The 24043-nt window shown below is 44.6% G+C and overlaps 1 protein-coding gene across 1 annotated transcript in view; it reads right to left on the reverse strand.

Annotated features, from left to right (window-relative positions):
* LOC139532328 (heparan-sulfate 6-O-sulfotransferase 3-B-like) overlaps positions 1-23468 on the reverse strand; it is a 26673-nt gene extending 3205 nt beyond the window's left edge. Inside the window, exon 1 of the mRNA XM_071329795.1 lies at positions 22358-23468. Coding sequence (XP_071185896.1) covers positions 22358-22926 — 569 coding nt within the window. The 5' untranslated portion in view covers positions 22927-23468. The remainder of the gene's footprint in view (positions 1-22357) is intronic.
* Between the last annotated feature and the right edge of the window lie 575 nt (positions 23469-24043).

The raw sequence follows: 24043 nt of genomic DNA on the forward strand, positions 1-24043 counted from the left end.
GTATGTCAGATGTTGTCTCTATACTGATGAACAAATATTGATTTCTACCAAAACTCTTAGGGGTAATTAAGGGAAGTGAAATGTCAGTCTGCACCACTGAAGTGGTAATAATGGCTCTGTGACTGCCATTTAAAGAACCATCTGACTGTTGACCTTTTGGTGCAGGGGACACACACACACCACCCTCAAAGGTAATTAGGAGATTATTGTCAGGTGGCAGACTACCATCGACCGAGATTTTAATGTGTCAGCAGAAATAGATCCTAACAACGTTTTTTCTCATGACACACACACGCGAGCGTGCGCGCACACGCACTCACACAGACTCACACACACGCACACACACGCACACACTCACACACACACACACTCCAAGCCGTAATGGATATTCGACCACAGCACAGGCTGTAAATGAATTAAACTGGCACTGAGAGTGTGGGGAGAAATAGATACACTCCCAGAGCTGTACAGAGAGATGGACACACACTCCCAGAGCTGTACAGAGAGATGGACACACACTCCCAGAGCTGTACAGAGAGATGGACACACACTCCCACAGCTGTACAGAGAGATGGACACACTCCCACAGCTGTACAGAGAGATGGACACACTCCCACAGCTGTACAGAGAGATGGACACACACTCCCACAGCTGTACAGAGAGATGGACACACACTCCCACAGCTGTACAGAGAGATGGACACACTCCCACAGCTGTACAGAGAGATGGACACACTCCCACAGCTGTACAGAGATATGGACACACTCCCACAGCTGTACAGAGAGATGGACACACTCCCACAGCTGTACAGAGAGATGGACACACTCCCACAGCTGTACAGAGAGATGGACACACACTCCCACAGCTGTACAGAGAGATGGACACACTCCCACAGCTGTACAGAGAGATGGACACACTCCCACAGCTGTACAGAGAGATGGACACACAGCTGTACAGAGAGATGGACACACACTCCCACAGCTGTACAGAGAGATGGACACACAGCTGTACAGAGAGATGGACACACACTCCCACAGCTGTACAGAGAGATGGACACACAACTGTACAGAGAGATGGACACACAGCTGTACAGAGAGATGGACACACACTCCCAGAGCTGTACAGAGAGATGGACACACTCCCACAGCTGTACAGAGAGATGGACACACTCCCAGAGCTGTACAGAGAGATGGACACACACTCACACAGCTGTACAGAGAGATGGACACACACTCCCAGAGCTGTACAGAGAGATGGACACACACTCCCACAGCTGTACAGAGAGATGGACACACACTCCCACAGCTGTACAGAGAGATGGACACACACTCCCAGAGCTGTACAGAGAGATGGACACACTCCCAGAGCTGTACAGAGAGATGGACACACTCCCACAGCTATACAGAGAGATGGACACACACTCCCAGAGCTGTACAGAGAGATGGACACACACTCCCGGAGCTGTACAGAGAGATGGACACTCCCAGAGCTGTACAGAGAGATGGACACACTCCCAGAGCTGTACAGAGAGATGGACACACACTCCCACAGCTGTACAGAGAGATGGACACACTCCCACAGCTGTACAGAGAGATGGACACACTCCCACAGCTGTACAGAGAGATGGACACACTCCCAGAGCTGTACAGAGAGATGGACACACTCCCACAGCTATACAGAGAGATGGACACACTCCCAGAGCTGTACAGAGAGATGGACACACTCCCACAGCTGTACAGAGAGATGGACACACTCCCAGAGCTGTACAGAGAGATGGACACACTCCCACAGCTATACAGAGAGATGGACACACACTCCCACAGCTGTACAGAGAGATGGACACACTCCCACAGCTGTACAGAGAGATGGACACACTCCCACAGCTGTACAGAGAGATGGACACACTCCCAGAGCTGCTGCCTACACAGTGTTTCTGGGAAGAGGGCATTTTAGACCTCTATCACCTACAGATGTTTAGGATCTTAATTTGATCACTCTTTTGTTGCTGATAATTTTCCTGCACCGCGGGAAATGCATACATTCACAGAAAACCCGCACTAACGCACAATTATATTAAGAGTATTTCACTTTTCATGTTACTAAATTTTGACCAGCTAATAGCCTAACCACTGTTCAAGCAACATTATGGACTAACCGTTCAAATCCTGTTGCTGCAGGATTATTTTGCTGTGACAATACTGGTCCAATTAAGATCCTACATCTGGGCTGCTAACCACAGGACAGGCCCATCAATACGTCTCCACACAATCCAGACATTCTAGCTGCATCCTTCTATTCTTTCATAGTGACCTATTGACATGAATGGGCGAATGTCAAAGTGCTCCGATTACTCGTCTGTGTGTGTGTGTGTGTGTGTGTGTGTGTGTGTGTGTGTGTGTGTGTGTGTGTGTGTGTGTGTGTGTGTGTGTGTGTGTGTGTGTGTGTGTGTGTGTGTGTGTGTGTGTGTGTGTGTGTGTGTGTGTAATTGACTTGGGCGAACGTCATATTCTGTAACAGGATGGATGTTGACTTACAGACTGGCTACACTCCATGCATTTACATATATACTGAACAAAAATATAAATGCAACATGTAAAGTGTTGGTCCCATGTTTCATGAGCTGAAATAAAAGATCTCAGACATTTTCCATACCCACAAAAAGCTTATTTCTCTCAGATTTTGTGCACAAATTTGTTTACATAGTGAGCTTTTGCCAAGATAATCCATCCACCTGACAGGTGTGGCATATCAAGAAGCTAATTAAACAGCATGATCATTACACAGGTGCACCTTGTGCTGGGGACAATAAAAGGTCACTCTAAAATGTGCAGTTTTGTCACACAACACAATGCCACAGATGTCTCAAGTTTTGCGGGAGTGTACAATTGGTCTGCTGACCAGGAATGTCCACCAGAGCTGTTGCCTAACGAATTCATTTCAATTGACTGATTTCCTTATGCGAACTGTCACTCAGTTAAATTGTTGAAATTGCTGCGTGTTGCGTTCATATTTTTGTTCAGTACACTTGTTTCATTTCTACAGCACAGAAAGAACTCCAGTCACTTGAAGCTGACCAGAGCCTGAGGGCTTGCTTTACCGTGTTAGCGCCAGTCATCTTTAAAAGGGGATGAAATCTAAATAAAACAAGCTGAAAATGTGAAACTCCAAAACTATTTAACGCCAAATCCCATATACTCTGTGTGCTTATATACATATATTATGATCCCTTATAAATGGCAGTCAAACAATGCTTAGGGCCCATCTGCATACGGTGACAAAAAGAGAGTTTAGCTGGCTGACACTTTGTTCCCAATCATTTTGTCCTAACTAAAATGGGACATCGTGCCAACTAAACATTCTCATTACATGGGGAATCTTCTCCATTTCTTCTGTGTAGACCTTTCCTGCAGTCAAATGACCTAGTGGCCTCATGGGTGGAATGTTATTCATATTTTTCCTAATTTCCTAATTAATAAACATTCTTCTTTTTTTAACACAGAAAATCTGGTGGGTTTATGTCAAAACGGTTGTTATATTTTTCACTATTCCATTATGTATATGAAGTGTAATATTGGGATGCAAACTCAAAATGTAATACATTTCAACTCTATATCTGACATGGTACAGGTGTCTTCTTGTTTGAAGACTACCAAGAGACACTGTGTGTGACCCTTATTCAGCCCACTGCAGTAAAAGGTTCAACGCTGCGGGTACATGGACAGATCTAGCTTACCGTCCTCAAACCGGTACTTTAACCCTGACCTTAGATGACCGTCTACACTACAACTGCCTCCCACTGTTTAAACAGCTGTAGCGGGTTGCTACTCCTCTCGTGAATATCTGTGATTTCTACTGGGTTTCCATAATGGAATGAGACAGCTCGGATTCTATTAGCGCGCCTGGATCACTGATCCTGTCTGATGACTTCGTTGAGAGACAAACGACTATTTCCACAGAGCTCAGTCAGAGAAGTGCAGGCAAATTGGCCCAGCTCCTCTCTGTGTTGCTCTCACAAAATCCCTGTGGAACTTCAATTCAAACTGTGTTGCAACAAGGAATATGAACATGCACTGTAAGAAGACGATATAATTTACTAATATTTATTGAAATAAAATAGTAAAACACGCAATTTAGGGAAAATATGTAAATGAGCAACAACGTAATTCACTACTACATAATCATTTTCATTCAGAAGAACACCCCTCATCTTCTGGCATGGTCAATGCAAAGGCTGTGTCTAAAATGACACCCTATTCCATGTAGTGCACTTATTTGACAAAAGTAGTGGATTGTATAGGGAATAGGGTGCCATTTCAGATGCATCTGACCCAGTGGCAGAGAGAGGCCTCTATCCACCCTAATAAGATGAGTGTCTCTCAATCATTCATAACTGACCATTTCAACAGTGCATGGAAACACTCTGGGCACTCTGGACAAGCAATCAATACTGCCCTGCCAGAACTCCCAGTGTCTGTCTGATGGATGGTTGAATAAAGATAATTGGTCAAATATAAAAAAACGAAATGGGCGAAGTTGGCTTATGGCATTTAACACGGCTGGACTTGTATCCACTGGCCTTTAGCAAACTATACAGTGTCTGCAGTGTCTGCTGACTTTTTTGACACATTTCTCTGGTTTAGAAATGTCTGAGGGAAACAGAGGGTGTTATGGGTACTCGGACCCATGATAGTCGGGAAGGTACTTGGACACAAACTCATATGATTAAAAAAATACAACTCTAAGAAAACAGTATGCTGCTATATCAGACAAACACTCAATGACCAACATAAATGAATGGATGGGACACTTAAAACAGGAGCAATAGTTGTTGAAACACCTTGCATTCCCATAGACCTAGAATTCTATTTCTATGTCTATTTCTATGCCCCTCTTATGGCCTGATCTCCAAGTCTCCTTCGTCTGCAGTGCAGACAGCCTCTCATTGATTTCCCGGAGTGTGTGGGGCGAACTTGACGCTCTTGCTGTCTCCCCCCTCGCCTCCCCTCACCTCCCCCTCGCTTGCTTAGGCTTTCAAGGAACTCACGCCGTAGAGGAAATGAGGAACATGGGATCAATATTAGCCAAGACAATTCTCATTCATGACCATTAAGGACACACACTGGCTTGATGAGGTGGAATTGAGTCACTTACTGGAAAATGGCTCAAATCAAATACAATTGTATTTGTCACGTGCTTCATAAACAACAGGTGTAGACTAACAGTGAAATGCTTACTTACCCAGCAATGGAGAGAGATTCTTAATAAAAAAGAATAGCTAGAGGAATAAATGCACAATGAGTAACGATAACTTGGCCATATACACGGGGAACCAGTCGATGTACAGGGGTAATTGAGGTAGATATGTACAGTTGAAGTCGGAAGTTTACACACACTTAGGTTAGAGTCAATAAAACTTGTTTTTTAACCACTCCACGAAATTTCTTGTTAACAAACTATAGTTTTGGCAGGTCGGTTAGGACATCTACTTTGTGCATGACACAAGTAATTTTTCCAACAATTGTTTACAGACAGATTATTTCACTTATAATTCACTGCATCACAATTCCAGTGGGTCAGAACTTTACGTACACCAAGTTGACTGTACCTTTAAACAGCTTGGAAAATTCCAGAAAATTGTGTCATGGCTTTAGAAGCTTCTGATAGGCTAATTAACATAATTTGAGTCAATTGGAGGTGTACCTGTGGATATATTTCAAGGCCTACCTTCAAACTCAGAGCCTCTTTGCTTGACATCATGGGGAAATCAAAAGAAATCATCCAAGACCTCAGAAAAACAATTGTACTCCTCCACAAATGGGTCTTCCAAATGGACAATGACCCCAAGCATACTTCCAAAGTTGTGGCAAAATACCTATTTGGGTAACTATTTAGCGATCTTATGGCTTGGGGATAGAAGCTATTCGGGGTCCTGTTGGTTCCACACGTTGTGCATCGGTACCGCTTGCCATGTGGTAGCAGAGAGAACAGTCTATGGGTGGCTGGAGTCCTTGACAAATTTTAGGGCCTTCCTCTGACACCGCCTCGTATAGAGGTCCTGGATGGCAGGGAGCTCGGCCCCAGTGATGTACTGGGCCGTACGCACATCCCTCTGTAGTGCCTTGCGGTCGGATGCCAAGCAGTTGCCATACCAAGCGGTGATTCAGCCAGTCAAGATGCTCTCAATGGTGCAGCTGTAGAACCTTTTGAGGATGATGCTGTTGATGTGTGCCATGACCAGCCTTTCAAAACATTTCATGGCTACAGATGAGTGCTACGGGGCGATAGTCATTTAAACAGGTTAACTTGGCGTTCTTGGGCACATGGACTATGGTGGTCTGCTTGAAACATGTAGGTATTACAGACTGGGTCAGAGAGAGGTTGAAAATAGCAGTGAAGACACTTGCTAGCTGGTCAGCGCATGCTATGAGTACGCAGCCTTGTGAATGTTAACCTGTTTAAAGGACTTGCTCACATTGGCTACGGAGAGCAAGATCACACAGTCGTCTGGAACATCTGGTGCACTCATCCATGGTTCAGAGTAGTGTTGCACGGTATACCAAAACGTCTGTACTTTTTCGATACTAGGTGCTAGAATTTATGTTACTTTCGGTACTTCTGTCAAATGTGTCCCACGGATCAATACTGTCTATAAGCACAGCCGACCCCTTGTTATAGCGTGCCTGTTCCACTTACTCATTGCTAACCTGCACTGGGAGTCTGGGCGGCATTATGTTAGATACCCACTCATGCTGCACAGAAGTTAACACACATGAATAATGCGACACTGCCTGTAGAAATGTTGAAACTGTTAATTATTGTTCACAAAACAATGTCTATACAGGCTAGAACACTTTACATTGAAATACTGGTAGCATCCAGCTTTGTAGGATAACTTTCCTTGCTAGCTTACAGATAAATCTGACATCAATTCACTACCCTAGTCCTTTGTTTGTGATCAGCAAAATGTAATCAGCAAATAATGTTGATTTCAAAGCTGATTGACAAAATTTTATTCATTCACTTATTCGGTCTCTCATTAGCGAACTAACTGCATTATGAATGACATTATTACTGGTTAAAGAGACAGCGCACATTTTTATAAAATAGGATACTTCTATGCAAATGTTGTTGATCAGTACAATAAAATAAGTCCCAAATGGAAGAGAAACAGATTGTTTGTCATCTGTAGCCCCATGAAATCTGCTAAAAGAAGCTCAATAACTCAACACACTCCTATTGAATATGTATTCACCTGTTTTGTGGATAAGGTTGATGTTGATTTACAACATTTATCAACAGAGATTTACCATTCAAATAAATTATTACCATTATGCAGTTAGATTGAGAAACAAAAAAAATGTCTAATTGATTGTATGATTGTATAATTGTTTAATTCATGTATATATGGCTGTCTCTGAAATATGTTGATGTAAAAAAAAAAATGCGCTCAAAAGATGCCCAACCATTTAACAGAGCAGTAGCTGAGTTTATCTGTCTGGATCAGGTGACTAATATGCCAAAAATTTTGCCGTGGTATCGTTTTGGTATCGAGTGTCGTGATGGTATCGAGTACTGTGATACTAAATCTGGTATTGAAGTCAAAATGATGGTATTGTGACAACACTAGTTCAGTGTTGCTTGCCTCGAAGTGAACATAGAAGGCATTTAGCTCATCTGGTATGCTCGCGTCACAGGGCAGCTCGCGGCTTGGTTTACCTTTTTAATCCGTGATAATTTGCTAAACCTGTCACATCCGACGAGCGTCAGAGCCGGCATAGTAGGATTCAGAACATATTCCAGTCTGTGCTAGCGAAACAGTCCTGTCGCTTAGCGTCCGCTTCATCGGACCACTTCCGTATTGAGGGCATCACTGGTACTTCATGTTTGAATTTTTTCTTGTAAGCAGGAATCAGGAGGATAGAGACTTGCCCAAAGGAAGGGCAAGAGCCTTGTATGAGTTTCTATGTGTGGAGTAAAGGTGATGTAGATTTGTGTTGCATTTAGTTGTACAGGTGATATCCTGGTAAAAATGAAGGTAAACTAATTTCCGTTTCCCTGCTTTAAAATCATCAGCCAATAGAAGCACCGCCTCTGTATGTACATTTTCTTGTTTGCTTATTGCCCTATACAGCTCGTTGAGTGCAGTCTTAGTGCCAGCATCGGTTTGTAGTGGAAAATAGATAGCCATGAAACATTTTGATGAAAACTCTCTTGGTAAATAGTATAGTCTGCATTAAAGATTAAAAAAAACTGAAATGGAAAGGGGGATACCTAGTCAGTTGTACAACTGAATGTATTCAACTGAAATGTGTCTTCCGCATTTAACCCCTCTGAATCAGATCGGTGCGGACCCTTTACTCAGTACTTTGTTGAAGCACCTTTGGCAACAATTACAGCCTCGAGTCTTATTGGGTATGATGCTACAGGCTTGGCTCACCTGTATTCGGGGAGTTTCTCCCATTCTTGTCTGCAGGTCCTCTCAAGCTCTGTCAGGTTGGATGGGAAGCATCGCTGCACAGCTATTGTCAGGTCTCTCCAGAGATGTTCGATCGGGTTCAAGTCCAGGCTCTGGCTGGGCCACTCAAGGACATTCAGAGACTTGTCCCAAAGCCACTCCTGCGTTGTCTTGGCTGTGTGCTTAGGGTCATTGTCCTGTTGGAAGGTAAAGCTTCTCCCCAGTCTGAGGTCCTGAGCGCTCTGGTGCAGGTTTTCATCAAGGATCTCTCGGCACTTTGCTCCGTTCATCTTTCCCTCGATCCTGGCTAGTCTCCCAGTCCCTGCCTCTGAAAGATCATCCCCACAGCATGATGCTGCCACCACCATGCTTCACCGTAGGGATGGTGCCAGGTTTCCTCCATATGTGACACTTGGCACTCAGGCCAAAGAGTTCAATCTTGGGTTTCATCAGACCAGGGAATCTTGTTTATCATGGTCTGAGAGTCCTTTGGGTGCCTTTTGGCAAACTCCAAGGGCGCTGTCAAGTGCCTTTTACTGAGGAGTGGCTTCCACTTGGCCACTCTACCATAAAGGCCTGATTGGTGGAGTGCTGCTGAGATGATTGTGGAAAAAGTCAAGGGGTCGGAATCCTTCCGAATGCACTATATATTATCCATGTCCTTGTTCAGCCACGACTCCGAGAAACATTGAATATTAAAGTTTTTCAGTTTGTTCTCTAGTGACTGTACGTTCGCCAAAAGAACAGAGGGTAGAGGCGGTTTATTTCCTCGTCAACATAATCTCGTCAGGGTGGCGGCTCGTCTGCCTGTCTTGCGCTGTCGCTTCCTCTTTCGAGTCCCGGGGATTAGCGCCTGGTCTGGAGTAAGCAGCAAGTCCAGTGCTGTCGAATCGTTGTAGTATAAATTGTCATCCAAATCGAGGTTAGTGGTCGCTGTTCTGTCCAGAAGCTGTTTTCGTTCATAGGAAATTATGGCGAACACGTTATGCACAACAGAAATAAGAATTGGTCAGGAGCCTGTAAAATGGCTGCTATCCACTGCAGCACCATCTCTTACTCTACTGCTGTGTTGACTGTTTTAAGTCTGTGCACTAAGTCCCCCCCCATAGGAAGTTTGGCCAAACTGAGACTACTGTCTGTGATTCCAATCCAACGAGGTGAATAGGTTCATCAGACATTTTCATAAATCACGGTTGCCTGACCTGGTACTTGTGTACTAGCGTTCCTACCCTACTCTTACTTCAGCCATATTGTGTGATACTGGTAGATAAGCGGTTTGAAAGAGGTGGAGGTTTCTACTTCACACTGAAGCTAGGGTGTTGATGGTTCTCGGGGATTGTACCATACAACCAGTGCAAATCCAATTCAAAGGTGTCTCTAACACCACACTGAAGCCACATTCACCCACATAGGCTACACGAGGCGTACCATTTTCTATCATACACTTTCATCTTCACAATAACCCAATCGGTTGTCCTATTCCCAAACTTAACACCCTCAAACACTCTCCGACACCCCTTTCTGTTGTGTGAATTAGCTTCCCTGCAGGAGACCCAGAGGGTGTGAGTTTGTGACCTCCTGCTCCCCGCCCCCCCTGCAAGAGGTGGAATTTGCTGCTGGGAATGGAGGTTGTGTCCTTGAACCGTGCAGTGTCATGTTTGTATCCAGCACGTTGGGATTGGTAGAGGCAGCAGGCCAACAGTGAGACAAGAACTAGAAAGATAGAGAATGAAGAGATATCAGAGCTAACCACTAACTAACTGATCACTAACCGGCAATTAACCATTTACCATGAACCATTAACCAACCAACCACTGGCAATGTTACTATACTTCGTGGCAGATTCATTCAATACTTACTGTAGGGGCCTGAAAGATTGTCAAAACAGGGAACTGAAGATAACACATAAAATCACATCGCCTAAACATTTCTTTCAGAATATTAGAATGTCAGTATGGGAGTTATATTAGTGTGGGAAACGATCAGATGGGAGTTGGATCATCAGTGTGTCCATTGAGCCAGAGCCATGTGGAGCTGTGTGACTACTGCCAGCAGCCAGACTGTAGGAGATATCCTCTCCAGTCTGGTATAGAGATCTACTTAATGAACCCTCACAGAGAGAGAGAGAGCGAGAGAGAGAGAGAGAGAGAGAGAGAGAGAGAGAGAGAGAGAGAGAGAGAGAGAGAGAGAGAGAGAGAGAGAGAGAGAGAGAGAGAGAGAGAGAGAGATAGAGAGAGAGAGAGAGAGTTACAGAAGAAGAGGCAGAGAGAGAGAGAGAGAGAGAGAGAGAGAGAAAGTTACAGAAGAAGAGGCAGAGAGGGACAGGGAGACACACAGACACAACGACACAACAAAGAGCTGGAGCTCTACATTATAAACCCTCGCTGCACCACAGGGTCTAAGAAAAATACAAACAGAGGGTGAGAGGGAGAAGTGACAAAAAAGAGGCAGAGAATGATATGATAAGTGATGGATAAAAGAGCATAGATACTATATATACAAAGCCCCTTCCTAGAGACTGCAGGGAGGACAACTCCACAGGAGTTGATAGACCTGCCTGAGCTGTCTGTAGAGTAAGGTCAGATCCTAGAAATAGAAATCAAATCAAATCAAATCAAATTTTATTAGTCACATACACATGGTTAGCAGATGTTAATGCGAGTGTAGCGAAATGCTTGTGCTTCTAGTTCCGACAATGCAGTAATAACAACAAGTAATCTAACCTAACAATTCCACAACTACTACCTTATACACACAAGTGTAAAGGGATAAAGAATATGTACATAAAGATATATGAATGAGTGATGGTACAGAACGGCATAGGCAAGATGCAGTAGATGGTATAGAGTACGGTATATACATATGAGATGAGTACTGTAGGGTATGTAAACATAAAGTGGCATAGTTTAAAGTGGCTAGTGGTACATGTATTACATAAAGATGGCAAGATGCAGTAGATGATATAGAGTACAGTATATACATATACATATGAGATGGGTAATGTAGGGTATGTAAACATTATATTAAGTGGCATTGTTTAAAGTGGCTAGTGGTACATTTTTACATAATTTCCATCAATTCCCATTTTTAAAGTGGCTGGAGTTGAGTCAGTATGTTGGCAGCGGCCGCTAAATGTTAGTGGTGGCTGTTTAACAGTCTGATGGCCTTGAGATAGAAGCTGTTTTTCAGTCTCTCGGTCCCTGCTTTGATGCACCTGTACTGACCTCGCCTTCTGGATGATAGCGGGGTGAACAGGCAGTGGCTTGGGTGGTTGTTGTCCTTGATGATCTTTATGGCCTTCCTGTGACATCGGGTGGTGTAGGTGTCCTGGAGGGCAGGTAGTTTGCCCCCGGTGATGCGTTCTGCAGACCTCACTACCCTCTGGAGAGCCTTACGGTTGTGGGCGGAGCAGTTGCCGTACCAGGCGGTGATACAGCCCGACAGGATGCTCTCGATTGTGCATCTGTAGAAGTTTGTGAGTGCTTTTGGTGACAAGCCGAATTTCTTCAGCCTCCTGAGGTTGAAGAGGCGCTGCTGCGCCTTCTTCACAACGCTGTCTGTGTGGGTGGACCAATTCAGTTTGTCCGTGATGTGTACACCGAGGAACTTAAAACTTTCCACCTTCTCCACTACTGACCCGTCGATGTGGATAGGGGGGTGCTCCCTCTGCTGTTTCCTGACGTCCACAATCATCTCCTTTGTTTTGTTGACGTTGAGTGTGAGGTTATTTTCCTGACACCACACTCCGAGGGCCCTCACCTCCTCCCTGTAGGCCGTCTCGTCGTTGTTGGTAATCAAGCCTACCACTGTAGTGTCATCCGCAAACTTGATGATTGAGTTGGAGGCGTGCATGGCCACGCAGTCGTGGGTGAACAGGGAGTACAGGAGAGGGCTCAGAACGCACCCTTGTGGGGCCCCAGTGTTGAGGATCAGCGGGGTGGAGATGTTGTTACCTACCCTCACCACCTGGGGGCGGCCCGTCAGGAAGTCCAGGACCCAGTTGCACAGGGCGGGGTCGAGACCCAGGGTCTCGAGCTTGATGACGAGTTTGGAGGGTACTATGGTGTTAAATGCTGAGCTGTAATCGATGAACAGCATTCTCACATAGGTATTCCTCTTGTCCAGATGGGTTAGGGCAGTGTGCAGTGTGGTTGCGATTGCGTCGTCTGTGGACCTATTGGGTCGGTAAGCAAATTGGAGTGGGTCTATGGTGTCCGGTAGGGTGGAGGTGATGTGGTCCTTGACTAGTCTCTCAAAGCACTTCATGATGACGGAAGTGAGTGCTACGGGGCGGTAGTCGTTTAGCTCAGTTACCTTAGCTTTCTTGGGAACAGGAACAATGGTGGCCCTCTTGAAGCATGTGGGAACAGCAGACTGGGATAAGGATTGATTGAATATGTCCGTAAACACACCAGCCAGCTGGTCTGCGCATGCTCTGAGGACGCGGCTGGGAATGCCGTCTGGGCCTGCAGCCTTGCGAGGGTTAACACGTTTAAATGTTTTACTCACCTCGGCTGCAGTGAAGGAGAGCCCGCAGGTTTTGGTAGCGGGCCGTGTCAGTGGCACTGTATTGTCCTCAAAGCGGGCAAAAAAGTTATTTAGCCTGTCTGGGAGCAAGACATCCTGGTCCGCGACGGGGCTGGTTTTCTTTTTGTAATCCGTGATAGACTGTAGACCCTGCCACATACCTCTTGTGTCTGAGCTGTTGAATTGCGACTCTATTTTGTCTCTGTACTGGGACTTAGCCTGTTTGATTGCCTTGCGGAGAGAATAGCTACACTGTTTGTATTCGGTCATGTTTCCGGTCACCTTGCCCTGGTTAAAAGCAGTGGTTCGCGCTTTCAGTTTCACGCGAATGCTGCCGTCAATCCACGGTTTCTGGTTTGGGAATGTTTTAATCGTTGCTGTGGGTACGACATCGTCAATGCACTTCCTAATGAACTCGCTCACCGAATCAGCATATTCGTCCATGTTGTTGTTGGACGCAATGCGGAACATATTCCAATCCGCGTGATCGAAGCAGTCTTGAAGCGTGGAATCAGATTGGTCGGACCAGCGTTGAACAGACCTGAGCGCGGGAGCTTGTTGTTTTAGTTTCTGTTTGTAGGCTGGAATCAACAAAATGGAGTCGTGGTCAGCTTTTCCGAAAGGAGGGCGGGGGAGGGCCTTATATGCGTCGCGGAAGTTAGTATAACAATGATCCAGGGTTTTACCAGCCCTGGTAGCACAATCGATATGCTGATAGAATTTAGGGAGTTTTGTTTTTAGATTAGCCTTGTTAAAATCCCCAGCTACGATGAATGCAGCCTCAGGGTGTGTGGTTTCCAGTTTACAAAGAGTCAGATAAAGTTCGTTCAGGGCCATCGATGTGTCTGCTTGGGGGGGAATATATACGGCTGTGATTATGATCGAGGAGAATTCCCTTGGTAGATAATGCGGTCGACATTTGATTGTGAGGAGTTCTAGATCAGGTGAACAGAATGACTTGAGTTCCTGTGTGTTGTTATGATGATCACACCACGTCTCGTTAATCATAAGGCATACCCCCGGTCTATCGGTCAGACTGACCTCTTGTCCATTCACACTCTCAGCCTTGTCCCCGGCCCGTACAGCCAAGTTTGGGAGTGAACAGATTCATTCACTCTAGTGTGAGATTGATTTTGTTAAATGACTGATTGATGCTCAAGCCAGTTCCAGGATTGGAAGATGTTGTTGGGGTAATTCACGTGTAATGACTAGAGCCCAGAGATCATCATGGTCAGGTAAAAAAATCAAACTAGCCCCAATTATGACAACTGAGCTCACTAAGTCCTCACTGAGAATGTTTGATACAGAGCATCAAGTAACGTCAGAGCTCACACTAGGCAGAATGGGACTGGTGGTGTATCTCTCTCAGAGGGTGAGTCCCAAATGTTATCCTATTCCCTAAAGGTCACTAGTTTTAACCAGAGCACCATGGGCCCTGGTCAAAATTAGTGCACTATATAGGGAATAGCGTTCCATTTGGGACAGAACCAATGTTTCTCTTCCTGAATGTAAATGACTGTCACCATGTACAGTTGAAGTCGGAAGTTTACATACACCTTAGCCAAATACATTTAAACTCACTTTTTCACAATTCCTGACATTTAATCCTAGTAAAAATTCCCTTTCTTAGGTCAGTTAGGATCACCACTTTATTTTAAGAATGTTAAATGTCAGAATAATAGTTGAGAGAATGATTTATTTCAGCATTTATTTATTTATTCACATTCCCAGTGGGTCAGAAGATTACATACACTCAATTAGTGTTTGGTAGCATTGCCTTTAAATTGTTTAACTTGGGTAAAATGTTTTGGGGAGCCTTCCACAAGCTTCCCACAATAAGTTAGGTGAATTTTGGCCCATTCCTCCTGACAGAGCTGGTGTAACTGAGTCAGGTTTGTAGGCCTCCTTGCTCGCAAACGCTTTTTCAGTTCTGCCCACAAATGTTCTATAGGATTGAGGTCAGGGCTTTGTGATGGCCACTCCAATACCTTGACTTTGTTGTCCTTAAGCCATTTTGCCACAACTTTGGAAGTATGCTTGGGGTCATTGTCCATTTGGAAGACCCATTTGTGGAGGAGTACAATTGTTTTTCTGAGGTCTTGGATGATTTCTTTTGATTTTCCCATGATGTCAAGCAAAGAGGCTCTGAGTTTGAAGGTAGGCCTTGAAATACATCCACAGGTACACCTCCAATTGACTCAAATTATGTCAATTAGCCTATCAGAAGCTTCTATAGCCATGACATCATTTTTGGGAATTTTCAAAGCTGTTTAAAGGCACAGTCAACTTAGTGTATGTAAATTTCTGACCCACTGGAATTGTGATACAGTGAATTATAAGTGAAATAATCTGTCTGTAAACAATTGTTGGAAAAATTACATCCTAACCGACCTGCCAAAACTATAGTTTGTTAACAAGAAATTTCGTGGAGTGGTTGAAAAACTAGTTTTAATGACTGCAACCTAGGTGTATGTGAACTTCTGACTTCAACTGTATTAGGGACCAATCAGATCACTTCTTCACTCTCTTCTGTTCGACGGCGTGTATAGTCTCTCTCCACAGATGAAGAGTGAATGCTGAGGCCTCCCGGGTGGCGCAGTGGTCTAGAGCACTGCATCGCAGTGCTATGCTGCGCCACCAGAGTCTGGGTTCGCGCCCAGGCTCTGTCGCAGCCGGCCGCGACCGGGAGGTCCGTGGGGCGACGCACAATTGGCTTAGCGTCGTCCGGGTTAGGGAGGGTTTGGCCGGTAGGGATATCCTTGTCTCATCGCGCTCCAGCGACTCCTGTGGCGGGCCGGGCGCAGTGCGCGCTAACCGAGGGGGCGGGTGCACGGTGTTTCCTCCGACACATTGGTGCGACTGGCTTCCGGGTTGGAGGCGCGCTGTGTTAAGAAGCAGTGCGGCTAGGTTGGGTTGTGCTTCGGAGGACGCATGACTTTCGACCTTCGTCTCTCCCGAGCCCGTACGGGAGTTGTAGCGATGAGACAAGATAGTAATTACTAGCGATTGGATACCACGAAAATTGGGGAGAAAAGGGGATAAAATTTTAAAAAAATTAAAAAAAAAAAAAAAAAAAAAAGAGTGAATGCTGATGCAACACTCATTTAAAGCAGGGAAAGATGCTACGTGCTAGCCAAGCGTGAACAGCTGTGTGTGAAATCCTTGTTTCCTTTAGAGATGCTGTGATAACTTAACACCACTCGTTTGGCTGATGCTGTTGGATTAAATAGAGTTTTGCATATTAATTGAGCAATTAGTGAACGTGACTGAACAGATCACTTCCTCTACTGGAATGCTCTGCCAGTTGTTACATGAGGTGATAATAGAATACATTTCTATACCCATGTGCCAACACACACACACACACACACCCATACACGCACACACACAAATGTCCACACACTTACTGCACATCTACAGTACAATGTGCAGTCCATTACAAGCCCAGGGGAGAAAAGGCAGAGAAGGTATGTTACTCGATACAGCACAGAGATCCATTTCAGATTGACTAGAGAGAGAGAGAGAGAGAAAGAGAGAGAGAGAGAGAGAGAGAGAGAGAGAGAGAGAGAGAGAGAGAGAGAGAGAGAGAGAGAGAGAGAGAGAGAGAGAGAGAGAGAGAGAGAGAGAGAGAGAGAGAGAGAGAGAGAGAGAGAGAGAGAGAGAGAGAGAGAGAGAGAGAGAGAGAGAGAGAGCGCTAACTGTGGCTCTCTGATGGTCTCAGATCTGGGATGCTATTTCAGGAGCTACAGGAAAGCCCCAGGGATACTCGTGTGGAGACAGTGGAGTAAAATGAGAGATTTACCGGGTAGATCTTGGGTAGTGTGTGTGTGACAGAAAGAGAGAGAAACTTTTGTTTATCCATTTTACTTGCTTTGACAATGTAAACATGTTTCCCATGCCAATAAAGCCCATTGAATTGAGAGAGAGAGGGGAGTGGGAGAAGGAGGGCGAGGGTGAGAGGGCAAGGGAGAGAGACAGTGGGTAGGCGGGGAGACACCAAAGAATAATGGTCTCTCCAGTGAGTTACTTGGACCACAATGTATTTCAGCCTTCACTTTCCTCCCAGCACAAAGCAACGCATATTTCTCAATTGACAGAAACCTGCTTTTGTTGCAAAGACTTGGACATTTCCTAAAGATAAACTATACAAGTCAGGAGCACAGCAGCCTGTCAGGATTGTAGGAGTTAGCATGTCACCTTTCTCTCAGAAAGACCATGTACTGCTTATGGAACTACATACAGTAATACATGGAACCACAGCATAGGCCTACAGACACAGATAGCCAAACAGGTAATAATGCAATCACATGTCACTTATGAGCATGTCCTGATTGCTTCTCAGAAAATTACTTGCTACGGAGACATGAAAACAGTCAACTTATGTCTCTATTTCAAATGACCTTATATTAGAGCAATTCAGAGTCAGACAAAAGTATTTAGAAATTCTTTGACACAGCCAATGGCATGCTACTACTCTAATACTCAAACCTGGAGTGTTAGTATTTACAGTGGCTTGACATGTTAATCGTAGCAGTTGTTTTCTTCTAAACAAGTCACTTCCAATCCTCTGGGTTGTCTTGGGTGAGCTACACGCAGCACTCACCTCTCTCACACACACACACACACACACACACACACACACACACACACACACACACACACACACACACACACACACACACACACACACACACACACACACACACACACACACACACACACACACACACACACACTCACACACTCACACACACACACACACACACACACACACTCACAGCTGTTACTGTAATACCACGCACACAGAATCTCTGTCGTGAAACCTGTGTACTCAAAACACTTCATGATAAGACAGAAAAAGAGAGGGGAAAGGAGCAAGTAGAAACAGGCTTGTATTCGGGGCTTTAGCGACGTGCTGTACATACACATGAAGAACAACAGGCTTGTATTCGGGGCTTTAGTGACGTGCTATACATACACATGAAGAACAAAAGGCTTGTATTCAGGTCTTTAGTGGCGTGCTGTACATACACATGACGAACAACAGGCTTGTATTCAGGGCTTTAGTGACGTGCTATACATACACATGAAGAACAACAGGCTTGTATTCAGGGCTTTAGTGGCGTGCTATACATACACATGAAGAACAACAGGCTTGTATTCGGGGCTTTAGTGACGTGCTATACATACACATGAAGAACAACAGGCTTGTATTCAGGGCTTTAGTGACGTGCTATACATACACATAAGGAACAACAGGCTTGTATTCGGGGCTTTAGTGACGTTCTGTACATACACATGAAGAACAACAGGCTTGTATTCGGGGCTTTAGTGACGTGCTATACATACACATGAAGAACAACAGGCTTGTATTCGGGGCTTTAGTGACGTGCTATACATACACATGACGAACAACAGGCTTGTATTCAGGGCTTTAGTGACGTGCTATACATACACATGAAGAACAACAGGCTTGTATTCAGGGCTTTAGTGGCGTGCTATACATACACATGAAGAACAACAGGCTTGTATTCAGGGCTTTAGTGACGTGCTATACATACACATGAAGAACAACAGGCTTGTATTCGGGGCTTTAGTGACGTGCTATACATACATATGAAGAACAACAGGCTTGTATTCGGGGCTTTAGTGACGTGCTATACATACACATGACGAACAACAGGCTTGTATTCGGGGCTTTAGTGACGTGCTATACATACACATGAAGAACAACAGGCTTGTATTCAGGGCTTTAGTGACGTGCTATACATACACATGAAGAACAACAGGCTTGTATTCGGGACTTTAGCGACGTGCTATACATACACATGAAGAACAACAGGCTTGTATTCGGGGCTTTAGTGACGTGCTGTACATACACATGAAGAACAACAGGCTTGTATTCGGGACTTTAGCGACGTGCTATACATACACATGACGAACAACAGGCTTGTATTCGGGGCTTTAGTGACGTGCTGTACATACACATGAAGAACAACAAGTTTGTGTATACATTGGGATCTGCTCCTTAATCTGCCTCCAGATGATAAAAGGATGTAATCTCTAATCTCCCGTAAAGGAGTGTGGAGATTACTACTATCCTCTGGACGTATATTACGTTTTTGCATGTTCTGATTAGGGACTGATACATTTTTGGAATATGATCCTAACCAACGACACATTGGTTTTTTGAAAGACTTCCCAGTCAATTGCTGGCAGAAAGTGTTGCTGACACAAGACTTTATTAAGGCATATGATCAATTGACCAACTTCTATGGAAAATAATAACTGAATGGACCTTTGATCTAGACCAGGGCTTCCCAAACTCGGTTCTGGGGCCTCCCAGGGGTGTAAGTTTGGGGTTTTTCCCTAGCACTACACAGCTGATTCAAATAACCAACTCATCATCATGCTTTGATTATTTGAATCAGCTGTGTCGTGCTGGAGAAAAAACCCAAACTTACACCCCTGGGAGGCCCCAGGACTGAGTTTGGGAAGCACTGGTCTAGTTAATTCCAGGTCTATAGTAACTACACAGAGAGAACACACTAATGACAGAGTTACCTTATACCAACTTGGCTAATTAATGTCGGAAATCATACCTCTCTCTCTCTTGCCTTATGCGAAGAAAAAAAGGGTAAATGAGTGTCAGAACCGGGATGCTGTGTCTAATGATGTGTGAAGAACATGCTCAGAGGTTTTATGTGTTTGCGTGCGTGCGTGTGTGTGTGTTGCTAATCTATACCGAGTGTCTGGAACACACACACACCTCGAAGTGTGAGACATCTGCTGTACAAGAATACACCTGGGGCTCCACCTCCACTGATAATCACCTTCTGATCATATATTATCCGTTTTATTGACTTATTAATTTTCGTCCTATCTGATGTGACTTCCTTGTTATATGTGTTTGTGAAATGGGTTGTCACAGAGTCAATTGAAATTCACTGTAAATACAGTTTGAATTTCAATCTACCCTCTGAACTAACTGGGAGAGGAGCTTACATAAAACAGCCTTCTCTTCAGATGGGAATCTTGAGCTGAGGGATTTAACGGATGAGAAATTGACTTAAGTGCAGGACAAGATTAATGTCAGAAATTTGCCACCAGATGGGTTTTTTCTCATGGTCTGCTTTGGGTCCCAGTGCCAGTGAAACATGGAGGAGGAAGACAACGCTGAATCATCAGTGTACTGGATTTTGTGCACAAAACCCATATTATTAGACTACTAGGCTGCTGTGGGCCCTGGGCCCATGGTTTATCTCTCCTCCTATAAAACAAAGCAAAACGTTAATAATATATTTTTCTCTATTCTAGTAGTGGTGTCTCTTTATGGAAGAAACACATTAGCCAATGTTCACGGGCTCTGAGTAAAAGCCGTGTCCGTCAGCCTCAGGGTTTGACTTCAATTTATTTTCAATGAATTGAAGAAAATAAACTGTCATCGAAGATAATGGGCAGTTTTCCAGTTCATAGCCGATGATTCAATGCAATTTGAATTTGATTGTTCTGAAATGGAATTGACTCCAGAACAGGTAATTATGTTATCTTTATACTTGGGTGAGACAGTGAGGTTTGCCTCTCTCTCTCTCTCTCTCTCTCTCTCTCTCTCTCTCTCTCTCTCTCTCTCTCTCTCTCTCTCTCTCTCTCTCTCTCTCTCTCTCTCTCTCTCTCTCTCTCTCTCTCTCTCTCTCTCTCTCTCTCTCAGCTGACTGTGCAAGAGCAGACCTGACAAATGAAGCAGATTCTAAGGCTGGAGCAGTGTTTCTGCTGTGCGCCATGCTGGACTCTGTGGTACAGTGCTCTTATTAGTAATTGGCAGTAATCTCACATGAATCACTGATGGGGTTGGTCAAGTGAAGGTAAATTATGTGTAAAGTAGGACGGAAGTCAAGAAGGGAGGGAGGGAGGGAGGGAGGGAGGGAGGGAGGGAGGGAGGGAGGGAGGGAGGGAGGGAGGGAGGGATGGATGGATGGATGGATGGATGGATGGATGGATGGATGGATGGATGGATGGATGGATGGATGGATGGATGGATGGATGGATGGATGGATGGATGGATGGATGGATTTTAGCATTTGGGGCAAAGCATAATCCTGATCATGTTGGTTAGGAATAGGAGATACATCCACATTCACCCACTCTGGGCGCTCCAATGAAAGTAGTCTGATGTGTCAGGATCTGATGTGGCCTTTCATGCGTTAGCCTGACTGAAGCGTCCCATGCTCTGGAGCTGCATGGGGACTGCCTGGAAATGCCAACGCTGGCAGAGCCCTGGCACCAGCCCTGACACAGCCTCGACCAGGGGAGACCAGATGATGGGGTGTCTGTGAGATGACCCGAGGGCAACAATAGACAGATGGTAGCTCTGTCTCCACTAAAGACCATCATTAATTGCTACCCAGAAATGATTTGATATTGAGATTAAAATGACTGCATTAGAACTTTAACAAACCAGAGCCATGATTTTGGTCTGATCGTTTGATCCGTTTCATTTCCATGCTTATTCTTCTTATACGAGCAGATCATACTTCTGTAAGACTTACGTGCATTGTACCAGATTTCCTGTTTCAGGTTTTACTATCTCAGTCTTTATGGTATTTTATAACACCCTCATAATCGTTGATTATCTTTGAACTCTTGATACCAATAGAAACCATGGGGATAATCTACAGTACTCTACTTGTATTATCCCTATAGTTACAGTACATCATAAAGCTACAGTCAGAAGTATGGGATCAGGACCAACAAGAGGACAAATGCACCAACAAAAAGACAAGAAGATTAAATTATTGTAATGTCAAGCAGAACCCAAAAGTAAAAAACCTTGTTTCTTTTATAACTAGAAGTGTTTCAGCCCTTCTACCCCAAAATGGAATAACCCTGACATAGAGGCAGTTTATAATCATTTACAGTAGCCCTCTGTGAGGATAACTACTGCCTGTTAAAGCCTTCAGAAAAGTGCAAATTCATTTTCATCAGGAACATGAGTGCAAGGGCGGAAATTGTTCATATCTTTAGTCAAGCTCCTTGTCTTCTATGCGTTTAATCAAGCTTGTAGCACTCTCTATTCAGAAGAGAGGCTAATCATAGGCTTGTAATACAAACCATAACGATTTTAATCACTGTCCGTGCTGGGTTGGAACAAAAGCCTGCCCACTGCAGCCCCTGAGGGCCAGGTTGCCACCCGTGTTGCATGCTATTGTTCCTGTTATAGAAATGTAGTATAGGCTACATTATTCGTTCAAACCTATCTGATCATTGAATTTAATTCTGTCAATGTACACTTGCATCTCACACTGTTTCTCCTGGCCACAAACAGTTTAGGCTCTACTGATTAGCTACAGGAACAAGAATCAAATTGAGACCCCATACCGTCCGTTCCTCTGAGCATCCTTCTTGTCTTTCTTGTTCATCACTACAGGCACGCAGTTAGTGAGCTCGGTCCAGTCCGCATGTAGACCACAACTCCAGCCAGTAGAGAACCTGGAGAAAAGCCAGGACTCCGCTTTGCCCGGGCGGTGACAGGTACACTTCTTCTGTCCGGGCATACAATCACACGGCTGTTCGAGGTGAATGTTTCGGACAAGATGCCGTCCGAAAGTAGTCCCACCGGTCTTCTGGATGTGGAGGAACACTATAACGTCATCTCCTTTGATGTTGAAATCCACGTGTCGCTCAAGGTCTCGGTCAGTAAAATTGAATTTGGACAAAATTTTTGAGGAACCCTCCGACTCCAGCCCTTCTTGGTACGCGTAAATGTCGTCCCCCGAGTGATATTGGCGGAACATTCCACTCAACTTGTCCCCAGTTAGGAAGCGACAAGCGTTACTGCCGGCTGGACAAATGTACTGATAGCCTATCATCAAGAAGACCACGGCCAGTATCGGAATCCAAATGAGTTTGTTGGATTTATCCTCCATTGTGCGTGGTGAAATAGTCATGCCATTGATATAAGCGGTAACATAAAGTCTCCAGACAAACCAAATGCTCTAACTCCTCGTGCACCCTGCTTCATCGTAGCCTAGATGGTTACAGTTGTCAAACTTGATGTCTCCTTTGGGGCGATGCACATCTCTCTAGACAGGCAGCCGATTTATTTCCAGCAGCAAAATGTGAAAATAAACTATTCCCAACGCTGTGCCAATGTATCGTCTTCTATTGTCAGAAGCAAGGGAGACATTTGTGAAATTTGAAAAGGAGACATAGCCTATCCAGGGTAGTCTATTTCACGAGCGCGTAGCTGATTCAGCATCTTCTTCTACAACGGCACTGTCCGGAGGCGGCGAGTGCAAGCTCGCGTAAATGCATCACGCTGTTATTAGTAGCTTAACCACCAGGCGCACACGCACTACCCATGCATCTCTCTATAACCAACCGGTTCACTGTTCATTTGAAACCTTTGCGTCACCACGACAATGTTTTTAAATAATAATTTTGTGTCGCTTAAGGCCGGCTCTTCAAGTCAACATCTCAACAACAATTGTTCATCTGTGCGCAGGGCAATACATTGAAAGCGGAGGATAGAGAACCATCTATATATGAACCAATCATTTATTATCACTTGCTGTAAAATCAACCAATCCATGAACATAGCCTACGTGAAATACCCATTGGCCACCATAACAATGTTATACTAAAACATTACTTTTTAAGCCAATCGAAACAGGGATACATGATTATGCCTATAGCCTACACCGGCCAGCCCCATGAATGGACATCAAATTCCTTTCCCGTCAGCTTGCAAAGGAGTTTCTGATGTCAAACTTCTGGTTTATCAAATTCCCAATAGTAACTATATGACTTTCAAACAAATGTCGTATGTCTTCTTGGATTTAAAGTGAGCCCTGTGCTGAGCTGAACGGTCTATACTAGACTATAGCGTTTCAGAACCTTGGACAGGTTCAATAGCGACAGACAGTACCTAGATTACAGGAAAGCAAAGCACCTTTGCAACCACTACGTTAGTGTGCGTGTGTGTCAAATCAAATCAAATGTTATTGGTCACATACACATATTTAGCAGATGTTATTGCTGGTGTAGCGAAATGCTTGTATTCCT

The sequence above is a fragment of the Salvelinus alpinus genome, chromosome 10 (assembly GCF_045679555.1).
Source record: "Salvelinus alpinus chromosome 10, SLU_Salpinus.1, whole genome shotgun sequence".
Taxonomy (NCBI): Eukaryota; Metazoa; Chordata; class Actinopteri; order Salmoniformes; family Salmonidae; genus Salvelinus; species Salvelinus alpinus.